The 19189-nt window shown below is 43.5% G+C and overlaps 1 protein-coding gene across 4 annotated transcripts in view; it reads right to left on the bottom strand.

The window, feature by feature from the left end:
* pcloa (piccolo presynaptic cytomatrix protein a) overlaps positions 1–19189 on the bottom strand; it is an 88472-nt gene that overhangs the window by 47265 nt on the left and 22018 nt on the right. For all 4 annotated transcript variants that reach the window (XM_050036722.1, XM_050036721.1, XM_050036720.1 and 1 more), the window contains 2 exons: positions 8873–9082; positions 341–4421 (listed from right to left, as the gene is read on the bottom strand). In XM_050036722.1, the coding sequence (XP_049892679.1) occupies positions 341–4421; positions 8873–9082 (4291 nt within the window). The remainder of the gene's footprint in view (positions 1–340; positions 4422–8872; positions 9083–19189) is intronic.

Below are 19189 nucleotides of genomic sequence, written 5' to 3' on the forward strand. Positions count from 1 at the left end.
TGTCAAAGTCAAAAAATATCAGTTGAGTCCAAATAATGCAGACTTATTCAATGTTGAAGCAAGCCATGCCTTATCCAAATAATGAAAAAAGGTGGAAAAGGGAAAAAAACTCTCCAATGTTGATAAGTGCAACAAGTATAAACAAGATGTACAGAAATAGCATGCAGGCACATGCAAAATGTATTACGATGAAAGGGCAAAAAAAAGAACAAAAAATGAATTGTCCATGCAAAACAAAAAGAAAAGCAAAAACAAACAAAAATGCCACGTTAGCCAAGAATGAGTTGAGGCAGTTCAAAGTGACATTTAAGTGACAGGTCTGCAATGTCACTCCACTGACCTGCATCAGAAATCTTTGCAGCGGTAAGATCTACTGCACCCTCTGTGGTGCCACTGAAATTATAGCTGTTCTTACTCTTGTAAAAGAACAGACCAGCTTCTGCTAGGTTAGTGTCTGACATCGACGGTTTAATTCCACCAAACCCTCTCATGCCGTAAGGTGATCGGTCATACTGGTAATGGTCATCACGATATCCAAAGCGGTCTTCAGGCAGGGGTGTGGTAGGTTGCTGAGTAGTGCAGACTCCTGCAAATGGGAGCTTGTACACAACATCACAGCATACAGCTCTTTTTCCTGCAGTCAGATCAACTGGTTTGCCATCATCATCTGTGATGACAGCTGTGACCACCTCTGCAGAAGCAGCATCCACTGATACCACAGTGTTGAATGGTTTTGTTGTGCTAAGGTCAACAGCTCCTGCCACTGTGGTTGTACCCGTAGTTAATCCATTGGCAACACAATTTGCAACAGAAGTGGGTGCAATAGTGACAGGGATAGTCTGGAAAGTTCCTACACCTGTGCTTGATCCAACTGAGAGGTTAATAGGAATCTCTGTACCGGCATTAGTGGAGGGCTGAGAGTCTATGGGCCGATATATAATTTGAGAAACAGGCTCAAATGCTTTGTTTTTTGTTAGCTGAAGGGGCACTGAGGATACTTGAGCGGTGTCTAAATTGTCACATTGCTGGATTGTGGCAGAACAGGTCACAATGGTGATACTATCAGTCATTATAGAAACAGTAGACGATTCAGCACTGAGGTTGACCACAGGTGACTGCACTGCACTGTTCTGACGACTGACATCAGTTGCAAAAGACTGACGTCTTGGGTCTGGGCCAGCAGACAGATCCACACCATTCATGTCTGATCCTGGGTCCACCTTCATAGTCCTAAGATCTACCACCTCAGAAGGTTGAACGGCCTGTCCATTCTGTGCTGGCAAATGAGGCTTAGGTTTCTCCATCGAGATTGGGACACCATTTGCCCTTGGAGCTGGCACTGGTGGTGGTGTCCTTTCATGAACAACAGAGACGGTGGTCCTTTGAACTTCAGTGGTGACCACTTGAGAGATCAGGTTAGGCATAACAACAGGTGGCTGTGCCGAGGCAGATATAGCCTCAATTATGTGACAAGAGCTAGACACATGTTTTTCTGGGCCACAAATCTCTTGACTTTCAATGGATTCTGTGACTCGTGTGTATGCCAGAGGCACCCTGGTTGTTGTAGGAGGGGTTGGTTGTGGGTGCTGCTGTGGATATGATTGAGGTTGAGGCTGTGGTTGGTGATAACTTTGGGGCTGAGCTTGACATGAAGGAGATACCGGGCCAGGGCTGGAGGGAGCTTGAGTTGAGACAGTGTCTACTGGAGAGCTGGGCTGAGATGGCAGTGTGATGACGACATATGTGTCACGAAGATTGCTGGCATATCTTGGAGAAGAAGGAGACTTTGGTGACGGTTGAAATGGCTTGCTCTCAGAAGAAGGGCTCAGATTCAGGACATTGTCACTAGGACCAGTGGGAAGTACAGTGGGTCTTGGTGGATGTGGGGCATGGGCAGGTGAAGAAGGCTGTGACCCAGGCTTTGGTGCAATTGGTGGTTTAACACCATGTCCTGGTCGGTGACCATCTCCAATCCCTGCATGAATGGTTGGCTTTGGGGCAACAGGAGGGGGAACATGAGGCTTGTACATTGGTGTAACTGTTTGTCTTGTAGGTGGTCCCTGGGCTGCGGTCATAGCTGCTGAAGCCTGAGGTGGAAGTGGAATTGGAGCTTTCCTGGGGAAAACAGTAGGTTTTGGTGGGGTGGGAGGAGGCAGTGGTGGTGCAACAGGTACTTCTGTTTTTTCCTGAGAATTAGCCCTACGCAGGACACTTGGCTTGGGGGGTATAGGTGGGGCAGTTGACACCACGCTGGGAATACTGGGTGTGTACTGAGGGACTGTGGGCAAGGGTGATACACTGACAATCACAGGGGCTGATGTTCTTGGGAGTGCACTAGATAAGTCCACAATATCAGCCTGGGATTCTGCGATTATTGTGTGAGGTTGCTGATCAGATGTTGGTGATGGAGGGGGCTCGGCAACCACTGTCACAGGCTCAGTTTCCATCACTAATGTTGTGTCTGATACTGCTATTGTATCCTCTTCCTTTTTAATCACACTCTCGTCATCAGAAGATAGTTCTCCTGAAGAGCACTGTGTCACCTTTAAGTCTGGGATGGGGTGGAGTGCCCTTCTAGAAGCAGTGGTTTCCACATCTGGCTCCTGCTGTGTTGGACTTGTTCCAGGAGTGAGCACTCTTTTAATTAGCTCTTCATAGGCAGTTTCAGCATCCAACAATGGCTTCCCATCTTTGCCTAATGTTACTGTGCTGCTTTTGGAGACGATATTCTCAGCAGGTTGAAACACAATTTTTGGGGTACCACTTTCCTTTGTTGGCTGCATATTTTGATATTCCTGCTCAAGCTGCATGAATTCCTTCCTCTTCTTTATCATGTCTTCATAAACTTCATCTGGTGATCTTAGTTTTTTGGGCTGAGCAGGAACAACAATCTTCTCTGGTTCCGCCTGATCAGCTGTTGTATTGTCAATAAGAGATGCATAGGCATAGTCTTCAATGAGCATGCCTCCATAAAGGGACTCTTTGCCTGGCTGAATCTCGCCTTTGTCGAGTGTTGGAGACTTAACCTTCAGCATTATTTCCTCATAAGCCTCATCAGCAGATTTGAGAGGTTTTTTCTGTGGTTTATCAGTATTTTGATCATCTGTCGGGGAGTGAAGAGATACTGATACAGGCAGTTGATATGTTTTCTGAACTGCTGCAATCTTTGAGGCATGGATTTCAAATCCCTCAGGGTCTGATTCAATACTAGGGGAGAAATCAGAGCAGGAGGATCGTCTGATTTCTTCCATCTCAGCTTCTTGCCTCAATTCCTCAGTTGGTGAGGCATCTTCAATAGGGGATAGGTTGCTTGGTGGTGTCTTTGGATGCTCTCGCCTCCTCTGGGCACGAATCTCATCTTTGTCTTTCTTGGATTTTTTCCCAGAGCCCTTTTGTTTTTCTTGCTCCTTAAGCAGCTCCTCTTCTTCTCTTAACTCTTCTTCCTCTGAGGAGTCTTCAATAGTTGGTAACATCTGACCAGGCTGTCTATGTTTGGCTTTCCTGTGTTGTTTACCCTCGCCAGAACGGATATGGCTGGGACTACTACTGTCACTGTCTTCATCCAGTGATGAGAGGGATGTTGGGGATGTACCAGGAGTGAAGCTGGATGCATGTAGACTGGATGATCCCTCACCTCTCGAACGATCATCTGGAGAGTCTGTGAGGCTTTCCATTTCAGGCTCTCCATCATCATTAGGTATACGCATAGGGCTGCTGGTTGAATTTAGCTCCATAGTTTGGAATTTGCGAACTGCAGTACCACTCTGATGCTCCTCTTGTTTTGGTTCTTGTCCCTCCTCTTTCTGTAAATCAGGTTTATCCTGTGAGCCGTGGAGTAGCTTATCTTCTTCATCATCTGGACTTATAGTGCTTTTCTTAGTAAGTCGCCTGCCTTTTCCTGATGTACTCTTCTCTACAGCTTCTGTTGTCTTCTGTTCCATTTGCTTTTTCTCATTCTCTCTGATCTTGCGCCGGACTAGGTTTTCCTCATCAGACGGGGAAGCATCCTCATTCTCACTCATTTCCATTATCTGTTTTCGGATAAATTCCTCATCATCCCCAGACATTGGGCTCTCTTTTCCAAAGCTTTCACTGCTATCATCCAGAGAATCTGCCCTGATATCCATGGGTACAAGGAGCTTTTTCTTTGTGGTACCTTTGGCATTTTTCTCAGTAAGTTCTCTGTCATCTTCTGAGCTGGGTGAGTCAGGTGAGAGAGGAAGCACCTCTAATTTACGTCTCTTCTTTAGAGTGTCTGTTAGTTTCTCCTCGTCATCCTTTGGTTGTGTGATTGCCTGGGCCTCAAGAATGGGAAGGACTGTGCTTTCCAGCTTGGCTAGGTCTGATGGGCTGGTGGGACTGCTGTCCTTGGCAGCCATTTCTTTCTCTCCAGGTTCTTTCAAGGTCTCCACTGTTTTCACCTGTTGGATTGAAATAAGGCACAATTATTATTTTTACTCAGATACTACACTAAAAAAATTGGCATATATAAACTGGGATTTTTGACCTCATTACATGTGAACCACGTAGGTGCATATGAATTCTTGAGGAATACCAAATGGAAATGGAAATATGCTTTCTAGAGCTCCATTAATTTGTTACAAAAACTGTATTTTTCCAATACCTGAAAGAAATAGTAATGACAGCGAAACCAAATCAATTTGGTACAGACAGAATCACAATATTTCTTTACAATAACCTGGTAGAAAATCCCTGCATCACGTACATAAAATGAAACAGCACTTCCGTCGTTGGTTAGTTTTTAGCAACCTAAAAAATGGCTACCTGGAAAACCAGTATCAATTTAAGTGTACACTATATTTGGAATATTTTCACCCCTTTACCTTGCTGTCACACAGTTCTTTCCAATGGGTAACTGAAGCTGTTTTCTCAAAACCATCAGACTCCAGTGACAAAAACAATAATTTGACTTCACAGAAGTTGCAGGTCTACCACAGCTTCGATTAGTCGCTGGGTAAGGTACAGTGGAGGAAATATTCTAAATGTAGTGTGTCTAAAGTAATTTTTTCAGTTGGCTAAAATATATTTTTCTGTAGCCCCCAATGCAATACCTTGCCTAGCTTCTATGTTGGTAGAGTTGGTTTATCAAAGACACTAACAAAGCAACACAGTACATAAAATAAGCGCAGCAGAAACATCAGATTGGTTGGACCAACATGTTTACCTATGTAGCTTTAAATTTTACAGTTAGGATTGAAAATGGCAACAGAAATAAACAAGTATGCCGATTTCACATATCTCTGCAATTAAAATCAATTAACCTTTCACTAAGCCCTGCCCCTTTGTGATGATTCAACGTTCATCTGCGCTAATGCGATGCCACACAGCTGGTTGAATATCAGCAAAGTTTCCCTGCTTCCCTTCACTGGTTCCTGTACAGCAGGGTCGGTCTTTGTTTCACTGTTATAATCATTAAAAAGCAAAAGCAGCATGTGTATACATTCAGTAGGCTATATCTTCAGTAGCTAGCTAGCTAACCCTACACTTTTCAGGGTTTGATTTTGGTTTTGGAACAAGGAAGAAACATGCATCTTTTTCCAACCTCTCCAGGTAACGAGTATCATTAATACACGACGCTACGTTATGATTGGCCAGTCTGTGTCCGGGGGCAGGATCTAGTGAAGGGTCAATTGCTAGTTGTCTACCCGAAAGTGATGTTTTTAGCGCAACATCATGGTGTTTCCTTCTGTGAAGTACAGACCAGAATCACCTGGAAATGATTGTAAACAGTCATTGTGATTTGATCAATAGACTGTTTCACTGCTACTCTGTTGCTATGGGAACAGCTTTGGTCCCTGTTTACTTCCTGTCAGCTACTGCATTAACAGACACTCCAACAGGAATTAGAGAGGGATCCTCCTGGAATGTTAATGCTGTCAAGTTTGAGACGGTCTTTAATTTAGTAAATTTCTTTTTTGGACTAAGTTCAAGTACTGAGTATTTACCTTGGCATGGAGGATGGACATCTTAGGTATTTTCAAATGCTTTTTAGATAATCACTGAAGTTGCCAGTGTGTACAGAATCACAATTTAATTTATTTAGCCAGCTTTCACTCTTCAAGAATGTGATACATGCAGTCTGTAATCTAAATGTACTACTGTATAATGCAGTGTTGAGATATTAATTTCAATATGGTGCAATGTTACATTCAGCCATTTCCATATAACTGACCTCCACATGTATCTGAACTTGAGTAAACAATGTGCAAAGATAATCATAAAATCTACCTCTACTTGTGCTAAACACTATGATCACCTCAGCGACTGCGTCTTCATCACTGGGCTTTCCCAGAGCCTCCTTTTTCTCCTCACTGTTCGTATTCTCCACTGGGCCTTTGTCCTGCTCACTTACTACTGGGATTTCAGGTTCTGCTACAGGGACTGAAGCTACTGACACAGACACACCTCCATTTTCCAAAGCCGTCTCTAATACTTCATCATTCTTTGATACTGTGTGCTTTTCTACATCAAACTCTGCAGTGCCATCTTTGTCACAGGCTGTGCTCGTCTCTGATACTGAAATAAGTTCCTGGGTGTTTCCAGCAGGAGGTTGTGACTCAACCTCTCTTTTATCAAGTTTGCCTTCCTCCTCTTTAATTGACACCTTTTGCTCTGAAACTTTCTCCAGTGGTTTCTCATCACTGCCTGTCAGAGCTAACATCTCCCTCACTGCTTCATGTTGATTTTCAGCAATACTGTTTGTATTTTGTGAGCCGGCTTCCGTCTCATCTTGAATGACTTTCTCCTCGCAGGTTTCGTCTCTGACATGTGTCTCGCTAATGACAGCTGAGGATGACACCGTCTCTACGTTTTGCACTGATGGCTCAACACTGTCGGTTTCTTGCCCTTTAGAATCAGGAGTTGGGGGAATAGATGTAACCACAGCCTTCTCAGATTTATCATCTGCTTTTAACGTTGTATCTACAGGTGTCTGCTTTTCCTCTTCCTGAGCTACGATCTCTGCTTCGACCACAGGTTTTTCTTTCTCCTCTGACTTCTCAGGCAATGACAATGTCCCACTAAGGCTTTCTTTAGCAGGTGAGGGCTCACACTTTGTTTCTGATTCTATCTCTTTATTTATTAGGATCTCTTCTTTTGGGATTTCTTCAGCGACAGTCGGAGCTGGCTCACTTGCCGTTTCTGACTCTTTCTGCTCTATTACAGGGCAGACATTCTCTGTTTCAGTAGAGGAAGGTGCTGGACCTGATTCAGCTTTAACAACCTTCTCCTGCAGAGTTTTCACCTCACTTGCTTTTTCAACTATTATCTGTTCAGTTGCTTCTTCTTCTAAAGCTTTCCCTTCATCAGCTTTTACCTCAGTAGCCCTTTCTGCTGCTTCATTCTTCTGAGCTCCCTCCTCTTCAAAGGCTTTGTCATTAGATGATTTATTCTCACTTCCTACCACCTCAACGGTTTCTTTTTCAACAGCTTTCTCCTCAGTAATTTTTTCCTCAGCAGCATCCCTCACTGTTTTCATCTCAGCTGATGTTTCCTCATCAGGTACTTGCTCCTTAGCTGTTTCTCCTGCAGTAATACCTTTTTCAGTGTTCTCTTTTGCTTCCTCTACAGCTTTGGTTTCTCCATCAACAGGAGCAACAGGAGGTGACTTATCTGCTGGGTCAAGTGGCTTCTCCTCTTTTTCTATGGGTTTGTTTTCGACTTTGTTAGCCTGACTTTCCTCGTCTGAAGCTGAGACAGGATGTTTGTTTTCTGACACTACTGCATAACTTTCAGATGCTGCACATTTTTCTGGCTCTGGTTTTAAGTCTTGCTGAGTCTCATCAGGTTTAGGTATCTCAACATTGTCAACAGGAGCTGAATTTTCTGCAACTGCAGGAGGAGTAGCATCTTCTTTGGATACTGGCTTCTCTAATATAGGTTCTGGTTCTGCCTTTATTTCTGCAGGTACTTCATTTTTTACCTCAGGTGCTACACTGTCAGCCTCAGGTTTTGAAGTGATGTCTGTTTGCTCCACATTAATAGGTGTGTCTACCATATCTGATGGAGCTTGATCTGCAGCAGTAGCTTCGTCTATCTGTGGTTCTTCACTTGGCTTAGCAATTTCTACTTCTGTTATTTTCTCCTCATTAGCATTTGTAGGTGAAGAATCTGGCTTTGGATCAACCTGAACAGGAACTTCCTGTGAGACTGCATCTGGGATTGAGGCGGGTTTTGGCTCAACTGAATTAGTTGTCTCTTCTGAAAGCTTTTCTGGAGCAGGCTCCACTGTGTTGTCAACTGTCAGGGGAGCTGCAGCCTCACTCTGGGTAATCTTGGGATTTGGCTCTGTTTCCACCTCAGCGGGGACTGTTGGCTTGTCTAAACCTGTATTAGTCAATAGATTTTGCGTCTCACTTTCTACAGGGGGAGAAGGTTCCTCTGTCGCATTCTCAGAGCCACTCTGTTGCTGACCTGCTGGGATTTCACTGACAGGTGCACTCTGCGCTTGTTGCTCGACATTAGGTGGCTCCTCTGCTGCTTTCTCGGAGCTGCTCTGCTGTTGCTCAACTGCTGGGATTTCACTGACAGTTGCACTTTGTTTATCAGCATCTGATGGCTCTATCTCAGGATGAGACTGGTCCTCTGCTATTTTCTCAGAGCTGTTATGCTCTTGCTCAACTGCTGGGATTGCAGGGATACTCTCACCTACACTCTCTGAAATTTGAGAAGGTTGTTCAGGGTGAATTACAGGCTCAGACACCGGTTCGGCTGCGAGTGGTTGTGTTTGTTCTTCTGACTGTGGTGTTTCCTGATGGGTGCTATCAGGAGGAGGAGTGCTAACAGAGAGAGGGGCATCGGGAGGAGGTGAAGTTAATGCATTATCAGGTGTAGGAATGGTTTCGGGCACTACCTTGGTATCAGGAGTTGATGGGGTTAGGTCTGCTGCTTCTACTACAGGTTTGCTATCTACAGCAGCGGGGGCAGGGGTGGACGAGGGAGCAGGAGAAGGAGCAGGAGCAGGTGGTTGCTTCTTTGGGGAAGCCATGGCTGGAGGTGGCACGTCTCCCAGCTGGCCTGACATGGCTCTTTGGGTCTGGCAGTTGAGGCAAAGCCATTCTTTCTGTAAGACAAAGATAAAAACAAATTGTTAGTTCTTAAGAATACACATAATGACGGTTTCCTGCGACATGATTTCTACCACTACATTCGAAAATAAGTAAATGTCTCTACGTGGGTAAAACGTCACTGTGACAACACAGCAGTGTAACTTCTTCTATTTCAAGGGAAGCTTTTACATTTATGGGACTTAAGAGACAGGCCTATGCATAATGCATGGTAATGGGACAGGGGTTTACCAATGCATGTCAGAGAGGCGTGGGTGGCCTGTGCAGACATTTCATGTAGCAGACTTACCAAAGAGACTGTGTTTGAACGTGTAGTTTGTGTTATTATGATTGTATAACTTGGTGTGCATATGTGTTGGCATAATTTAACCATGACAGTGAACATGCACATATCCTAAATGTGTTTTTAACCCCAACCTGTTCATTAGATTATTTACAGACATTCAAGACTGACAAAACAAGGATTTTCTGCACGACTATAATGCAAGTCAGCGAACTGCAAATGTTTTTCCCAAGACTCTGTACTCCCTGAACATCTTATTTAGCTCCAATTACCTCTATCCAAACGCTGAGGCACAGCCAATTTAAAGAATCGGCCAGTGCTGTTTATTCTTTAAGTACCATAATTTCCTCCTTAGAAACACCTGGGATGTAGTCCTTACCCAAATCTTAACGGCATTGCTGCTTGCAATGGAAAAAGAAACACACTGCTGGCACAGCTGCTCTCATCTGTCATCTCAGAGCTCTGCGAAATCTGTCCTGTCATGGCGGTCTTAGTATTGCTGTATGTTCCCAGGTACTCACTTAAACACAGGGCTCTGGAGGAACATACCATAACACCAAAGGCCCTGCTGAGGGCTATAATTCAAGAGCTGCAGCTATTATTGGAATTTAATATCCAGCACTGTTTTGCTTTAAGTGGTTGTAAAAGTGTTGATAAACAATCAACATGTTGGGGTTGGAAAAAAACTACATACTGGAGCTATAAACAGTGTAAACACACATACACACCTACACAATGTGGGGACACCATGCCACAATGTGCGTTATGGGGACCACACGCGCAAATGCTAATCTGCCTCATGCAACACTTGCACACACACATGAACAGTGACTCTAAGAAGAGGTAACAGTCAGCATGTTTTCAACCATCCTCAACTCTGACGTAAACACCTCATTTCACATTTCGCCAAGTGCTCTAACATTCCTCTGTGACCCCCCCCATCCCCCACCCCTCGTATAAATGCCGTTGCCTGGCTTAACAGTGGGGTTTATGCTAAATTCGGGCATCAGAGAAGATTGCAACCCGCATGTTAAGCCATGCAGCAGACAAGCCACCTCTCTCCAAGCAGAGAAAGAGGGAGACAGAAGGAGGATGGAGGAAGAAGACTGAGGAAATGTCACATCAGAAAAAGTCGGGGTAAATAAGGCATGAGCTGCCCTGTTTTAGTCCATGCCTAAGAAGTAGGATGCTTGCACTCTTGAGAGAATGACACACCTGCAAACACATCTCAGTGGCATGTACCCAAGCATAAAAAAGAAACACAAATGTTTTGACAAGGCAAATATTTATATATGTGGAATTGTGACTCACAAGATGAAAGAAGCATTAATGAAAGAGACGATTTTAATATCTGGAAGAAGAGAAGGAAACAGAGACATGGAGGGAAGCCAATGAAAGACATAAAAAACAACACACAGAGATGCGTCTGCTGAGGTTTGCTGACGTTTGTGAGTTACATTCCCAACTTGACAGAAATCCAGTTAATCCTCAGACATGATGATGGAAACAGCACAGATGCGAATTTGTGTGCGTGTGTATGTGCGCGAACAAGCACGCGCTATCAACATCCGTCCCTGCTGGGAGGACTTGAGATGGGAGTTTCTCCAGCTTGATGGCTCTATCAGTTAAAGCAGAGAGACCAGGAACTGAGAGCCGGAGAGATGGCCGCCAGATACGAAAAGCTGAAAACCCACTCAGTCAGACAGTCGGTCAGCCTCAGCCTCTTCAGAGCCAGTCATCACCGATATTATCAACACAACACAACAGGCACACTTAAAGCTTTTACTGCCCCCTCAAAAACACACTTGGTCTGTGTGTTTCTTATAGCTACTGTGCAGAACTAAATCACTCCTTTATTTGGAATAACCTCTCTGTTAAAGCAGATATGTTACTTAACTCACTGCTGCTAAGTGGCCATCTCCAATTCCTACTGACATGTCTTACAGCAATCACCCTAAAAGGCCATCAAGTCATTAAGTGTCTTTCTGGCTTCATTTAAAGTTACACAAGGCAACTTTGGCAGCTCTGACCCCAATAAATTTCAGATGGCTGTACACAGTACGCCTTTGTTTTCTTTCCCAGGTAGCCCAAGAATACAGAGAGATAAGAAAAGTGAATAATGTTATGCCAGTTGATACAGCCTGCGCTCTTTTTTTCAAATAGTACTGAAATTATTCATGCATTTCATCTGCAGTTACTTAGTATTGTACTTAGGGACAGTCAGCAGTCAGACAGGGTCAGGTTACAAACCAATCACAGCCGACAGATATCTTTCCCTTCTTCTGTAAATATTCAGTCTGATAAATACGGAAAAGTTGATCATGTTAGTGCAGGGCTACCCAGTGCTTTACATCTGTCCCACGGACGATAGGCCTACACATTTATAAACAGCGCCTGGAAGAAGATCAGCTCTGCAGTCAGGATTTCAGGTAAATAGGATGCAACCTGCTGCTGCCCTCTTGATTGCTGGCACAAAAGGGGCACTCAGCACCCTCCTTGCGCTCTCCAGGTGGCTAAAGATGCGGCATGTGTACAGCCTCAAATTTCCAGGGCTGGTACCTGCGGTTATTCCACAGGCTAGTTAATAACATGTCGGGCAGGAAATCCAAAGTGTGGGATCATTTTGAGAAGGTGAAGGACGAACCCAAGGTGATATGTAAACTCATCTTCATTGGTCGACTACAAACATGACGTATCATCTGAAACATGGAAGTAGCTACATGCCCATTAGCCCACAGCGTCATTAACAGGCGGCTCGCTCAGTGTGTGACGTGCACTTGTAGATAAAATATAGGCCTATATTAATGAAGGTTCATTAGTACGGTTTTGTATTTCTCTGTAATGTAGCACAGTGTTAACAATGTTACTGATACTATTCTTTCTCACACCTTCAACTCAAACCATTGTGTTGCCCCTCCCAAAATATATCATTTAATAATTAAATCAATAAACACGCAGGCGACTAGTCGACTAATGGCCCTAAATGATGACTATTGGTAGACTAGGAAAATTCTTAGTCTTGGGCAGCCCTACTGGTAACACAATATTTTTATAGTGTGGTAAAGGATCTAAAGACTTCTGCCACCACTGATCTGAACCAAAAGTTATGACAATACATCCACTAAAAATAAGAGATAAGAATAAGATATTTGGCTAAAATTCAAATATGTCAACCTCACTGGGGTGCTGCTCACAAGGCTTCGTTTTCTGGGGACCATGAATTCCTACACTAAATTTCATGGCAATCCATGATGGAAATTTCCATCTGGGCTAAAGTGGTGGATGAATTAACCTACTGATGGACCAATATCATCTGCTAGTATGGCTATATTGAATGAAAAGATTAACTAACTAACCCCTGATAATGACAGTGATTGATCATTAGTTACAGTCCTAGTTAGAACTAGCTTTATAAGAATTGTCTTACTCTGTCACCAGAGATGATTTCTCACCGGAACCAACACACACATCAAAAATTTTATTAATAGAGGGAATCCACAGGGTCTAAATTAGTGCGGATGGTACGCTCATCTCTTGCAGCTTTGCCTTGTAATTAAAGCTAACGAGACAGGTGCATTTTTATATAACAATCTTTCCTCCTGCAAGCTTTCAAATAAATGTGACATGCCTGTTTGCTTTTCTGTCTGTCTGCTGTGACTCGCTCTTCAAACAGGAGCATGGATGATTCATAAAAGCATGGGAGTCACCCGCTCACATCACCACCTCACAAGGACATATTCTAGCATCACATGTGTAGGGGTACCAAAAGGTTGACACACACCAACACCCACGCAGATGAGGTTGTGACGAGTTTGATGTCATACAAACACTCAGATGAAAGGCATGAGATACCTCGGAAAGAAACGACAACTTGCTCCTTCTCTTCCCACATGATATTTCTTAAACAAAAACAAGCTCATGCATGAATGAATTAGGCCAGATTCTGTGTGAGCGTTTCCATCTCGCTTTCATCTCCAACTTTCCATCCTCCTCAAACTTCCTCCAAGGACACAGAAAGAAGACAAACGAAAAACCGCAGACGGCAACCAGATATTGAGACGAGATGGTGCCCATGTTCAGTTATTGTTTCCAACTGGGAACTGGAGTGTTGTGAAGGTCGGTGGAGCTCTTTGATTAAGACTTACACCCTACGAGGGTTTTACCAATCTAAATTTAGACGGAGCTTGGCACTGAGAGTGGGAGAGGATCTAGAAGAGAATGGGACAGATGGATAAAGACAGATGAGAGGATGGAGAATGAGAAGAGCCAGAAGAATTGCAAGAACATGCGAGAAACAAAGGGTGATAATGGTGTGAGAGACAAGAAAAAAAATCAGGAAGATGAGAGGAACAAAAGCAGGGAGAAGCAGACAGACTGAAGCAAAAGGCGGAAGGAGAAAAGGCGGATGGTGTAGAGAGGGAAAGGGTGACGCAGTAGAAGCGAAGGAGCTTTATGGTCATTGGTGGTGATTCAACACCAGCTCCTGCCAACAAGCTTGACATTATCACCGTGTAAATCTGCTAATCAATTGCCGGGAAATCAGGACAAGCTTCAGTTCATCATGACTGCCAGGAACAGCCTTAAAATGTTACAGTACAGAGAATTAAGTTGACGTCATTTCCACATACAGCGGCACAACTTCCTGCCCTGCCTCTGACTTGACTTCTGTTCAACCAGCTCTAATTGCTCAGTGTTATTTCTCAGCGAAGGTGTCTTTCATCATTCCGTCTGAAAAGTTTAAAGAAATAGTTCAACATTGTCCAAAATACGTTAATTTGTTTCCCTGCTGAGGGATATTTTTACAGCCTTTACAGATTTTTACAGCTATGCTGGCGAGTTTAGCTTAGCATTAAGACAGAAAATAGGTGCTAAGCTAGCCTGGCTCCATCCAAAATTAATAAAAATCGGCCATGAGGAACTCAAGTCTTCCTGAATGTATTAAAGTTAGCATTAAATGGCTAACAGAGTGCTTTTTGATTCGGCATACCGTAAAACTTCACTTCGTAGCCCAGGCTATTATTTGCTTAAATCACTGATATCAACGTGCCTATATTTAGGACAAGTGTCTATACGGGACAGGCCTTTAATTCCTTTCACAGGAAACTGTCGCTCAACAAAGATGGGAAATACAATCAAATTGTTCATTTAAACCAGTATGAATATTCATACTTACATAAAAATTAGGCTTTAGATGATACATCAATTGTGAATCATTTATTTGTTCCATCTCCAACAAACAGCGCATCAGAGAGAGAGAAGGTTATGGCACCCGGCATACTGACACAACACTGCGTCATTGTGTTAAAACAATACTCTAAACTTGAAATAATTTTTATGAAAAATCCTTTTGATTCTTTTGATTTAAGAAAACCTTGCAGACTAAACTAATATTAATAACTTACAGGGTAATCGAGGAACGGACACATAATTTGAGGTGGCTAACAACCTGGTTTTATACATCCGAATAACTTCTGTAAAGAAAAGAAGTGCTTGGCATCCAGACCAGGCCTCTAATTGAGACAGGCATTAATTTATCAAAATGTGTCGTCACACCGGGCTAGTAAAAGGGACTGGTCCTTTAAAGGTAGGGTCTGGAGGATTTTCCAGTTGCTGTTTGTAAACACACATTCAAATTTGGCCCCTCCTATCAGGGTCAACTCTCCCGGGTGTATGGAGCCCGGAGGTACGGAAGAAGGCTTCGTAGAAGAGGTTCAGGCAAGGCTCGCGCTGGTGCACGCTCGGACACGCTCGGGCACGGCACCTGCGCTCTCTCATTGGCTGGGGAAATCTCCGCCCAGAAGGGGTCCGAGCTCACAAAAACATCAAAATACAGTTAAAGGGCAGGAGCTCTGCAAACAGAGTCACCACCACACATGAGTAGAAGCCCATAGGTGATGATTAAGCAGGATTTCATTTGTATATGTCTATATTTTGTTTTGTTTGAAAATCCTCCAGATCCTACCTTTAATTAGGACTAGGCTTTTATTTGAAAATTTTATGGTATTTAAATGTCCCTTGTAAAAATAGGAAGCTTCCAACATTATCTGCCTTTTATTTGAGTTAAAATACTAGTGTGCAGTATTTATTTACCTGTGCAGTAGCAGATACCCATGTATCTTGGGTTGAAAACACCAGTATCATATTAAAAGGCATGGTTTGTCTTTTTGGAAAATGTAATATGTTTTCTTGCTGGGAGTTGGATGAGAAGATTGATCCCACTCTTGCTGAGATGTTAATGGGGGGACATGTGAGGAATGGGAAGGTGGACGTTACACTTCATTGTGGCGGGAAATTGCCACCACTGTGACAGCGTTATCAGCAGTAAACACCATATGAGCGGCACTGTTCCATAACTGCTAGCTAGCTTGTCGATACTGTACACCAGTCCATAACTTTAGGTAGAAACAGGAAACTAGGAAGGGACTTGTCGCTGGATACTGATTGCCGTTTACAGCAGCCAATTTGACGCCGCAAGCAATGGGACGAATGAGGTGGCTGGGATTAAGCTAATGCTGCTGGGGTCTGCCCATAGGTCCGACAGCCCATTATTCCGACTACCCATTGGTTCGACATCCCATTGTTCTGACCATATTAAACCCATTGTTCTGTAGTTCCGTTGTTCCGAAATCATCATGATGCCCTGTGGTTAAGGTCTGGTTAGGTTTAGGCACAAAAACCACTTGGTTAGGGTTAGGAAAAGATCATGGTGTGAGTTAAAATGAAAAAGAAAGTGGCAAACACATAAGCCGTGAGCCTGCTTCACCTCAAGCCTTTCCCAGCTGACCCAGAGCCGGTTGCGGCGCACCATCAAGGCAGAAATACACCTGCTGGGAGCCATTCAGCACCGCGGAGAGCTGCCCACACAACTCCGACCCCAGAGTTAATAACAGGAGGTGATGGTGTTTCACTCTCTCCTCTCTATGACACTTGTATCTCGACCAGTAGCCTACTTCTGTTGCGTTTGCTGATCCTCTATGGTACACAAATACAGTATAGCCTAGTATAGTATAATCACATATCGGAACAATGGGACGTCGGACTAATGGGATGTCGGACCAATGACATGGACCCATGCTGCTAACAGTGCTAACATTGCTAACAAAGACAAAAGTGCTGACGGAGCTAAAAGTGTTAATGGGGTGACTTGGGGGGAATGGGAGGCTGGGTGTTATGCTTCCATGACGATGCAGGCCTACCACCTTTTGTTAGAACGGCATTTTTCAGCGGTAACCGCCATATGAGCGGCGCCGCTCCACAACTGTTAGCTAGCTCGTCGGTCCTATGTGCAGGTCTGTAACTGGTAGAATTTAATGTCATGAAGTAGGAACATAACAATTCAAGGAAGTGTTTCTCTGACTGCAAATTAGTTTACACCCTCGAGTGCAGGATGAGTCATCAACATTCGTAAATTGCTTCCCAAGAAATGAAAACTGTAATATACCATTAAAAATACCCCCAAAACAACTTTTTGATCGTTAGGCCAGATATTGGTGTATAGAGGGTGTATGGGCTAGATGTTTCCCTGTCTCAAGTCTTTACACCAAGCTAAGCTAAGCTAAGATAACCATCTGCTGGCTGTGGCTAAGTATTCAATGGTAAAATCTTCTTATCTAACTTTCAACAAGAAAGAGAGAACAAAAAAATTTGAAAAAGATCTATTTCTTAAAACATGATAGGCCTGCTGGTGTTTTCAGTCCAAGATACACAGATAACTACTAATATTCAGGTAAATAAATACCACACATGCAAAATAAAGGCTGATAATGTTGTTATAATCCTAATCATATGAATAATAAGGCTGTTGAAAGACTACTATCCTTTCTCAAGTCACCTTTCAGTGCTAAAGCTCTTGGACAAAGTAACGTCTGGAAGTCACTGCCTTTTCTCATTGATGAGTGTTGCTGAGTGGCCAACTTAATTATAATGCACTAAGACTGCGAGCAGAACATCACAGCATCAGCTCCTTTGCAAGCCAAAAAAGATCTTTGTCCTAATAAATGTCCCGCTGTTATAGATGTTCCCGTCGCGGGTTCAATGTGCTGCTTGCACCCTTCTCAAGTGAACCATGCTCATGTGTTGATGTAATTCTCATTTTGAATCACGAAACTAAATGTTATGTGAGCGTCGATAGCCTTAAGGCTGGAGAACTGGGCTTCGGACCAGGAGATTGTTGGCTTTAATCCCAAAATAAGCAGCAAGATCTGAGCGCGGAAGTTGAATAAATCGAATGCTGCTGTCAAAAAGCCCTTGGAGAAAAGTACTTTTAACCCCCAGCTGCTTAGTAACCAGCACTAGAGGACTGTGGCTGCACTGGGCAGATCCTAGATGGGTATGTGTGTAAGGGAATATGAGTGAAGCAGAGTGCTGCAGGAAACCGCAGCAAGCAATCTGAGCAAACATTCACTGGGTAAATGAAGGTTGAATAAAAGTTAATTATCCAGTTCTGTATAGAAATCTTTTCCCCGACGGATGCTGAACAACAGCCTGAATGTTTTCTCTTGACGAGAGTGTCAGGCTGTGTCAGCACATTGTGGATTGATGTCCCAATGCCAGGTGAGTGAAAGAGTGCCGGAAGAAAGAAAAAAAGAAAGAAAGAAAGAAAGAAAGAGAAAAGTGTGCGATCGTGTGTATGAGTCTATATTTTCAAAGTGGATCTGACACAAAGGAAGAGGTGTGAGACAGTGCCTATATATACTCTGAGCCCAGGGATTAAGGAGAGGGAGAGAGACGTTTGTTTCAGGGCATTTTCTGTCTGCATCTGTGTTCGTTTAACTGCAACCCACATCATAATCTGTCTGCATGTGTCAGCCTCCCATCTCAAAGAGAAGGAGTTGAGTTTTGTCTAAGACACTCAAGGATTTTCGGATGCTCTTCTCTCAATCTTTTGTTTAAAAAGACTCACGCTTCCAGTCAGCCTACATATCATCTGCCACGTTTATCCAAAGAGCCATACAGCAAAGTAAAAGAATGCATATTTAGCCTGATCCTTGTTATGCTACCTCTTTAGGGCTCCATACATTAATATTTATATTTTAAAACACATTTGCTATATCATAATTGTGCTCGGCCCCTTGTCAGTTGTTTGCTAACATAATATATGTATAATATGCCTGGGTCGTGTCAGCTCATTTGGCAGTTTATACACATTATAATGACCGGTTACTTCATACATGTCAATCTGCATCAGCTGTAGGTTTGTGTAACCTCCTCCTCTGCTGATAAGAGTGTTTGTTTTCCATACAAAGCTTTTGCGCCGCTAAGCTCTGATGACTAAGCTCATCAGTGCAGGTGGACGGAGGAATGGTGCCAGAAGAGGGGAGCGGAGAGAGGAAAAGGAAAGAGGAGAGGGAGGTGGGGAGGGAGGAGAGGAAGATTCCCAACCTCCTTCTCCATTCGGTGGAAAGGCTAGGCCTAATGAGCTGTGGGCTTCGGTTGACAACATTTGGAAGCTTTTCATTGTTTAAAGGAGGTTTGGCGTTAAGAGGTGGAGACATACCAGTAGATTGAAAGGACAGGGGCTGTGATTTCATTTATGCTAATTACTGTGGCTGTGTATGAATCAGCCGTGTTTAAAGGGAAATTTCAGTTTATTTCAACCTGTCTCCTGTCGTCCTAAATTTGTTTCAAGTGGCTAGTGACATAAAAAAAATAGTTAGCATGTTAGCTGTTAGCCTAGATACAGCCGGGGCGCATAGTAGCGTCAGACCTGTTAAAACGTAAGTGAACGGGCAACCTTCAAGTGCAAAGTTAGTCCACTAAACAAGCTTTTTTTTCCACAAAGACCGTCTCATATCATTAGGATAAATGTCAGAGAACATAA

This window comes from Epinephelus moara, chromosome 23, assembly GCF_006386435.1.
Source record: "Epinephelus moara isolate mb chromosome 23, YSFRI_EMoa_1.0, whole genome shotgun sequence".
NCBI lineage: Eukaryota > Metazoa > Chordata > Actinopteri > Perciformes > Serranidae > Epinephelus > Epinephelus moara.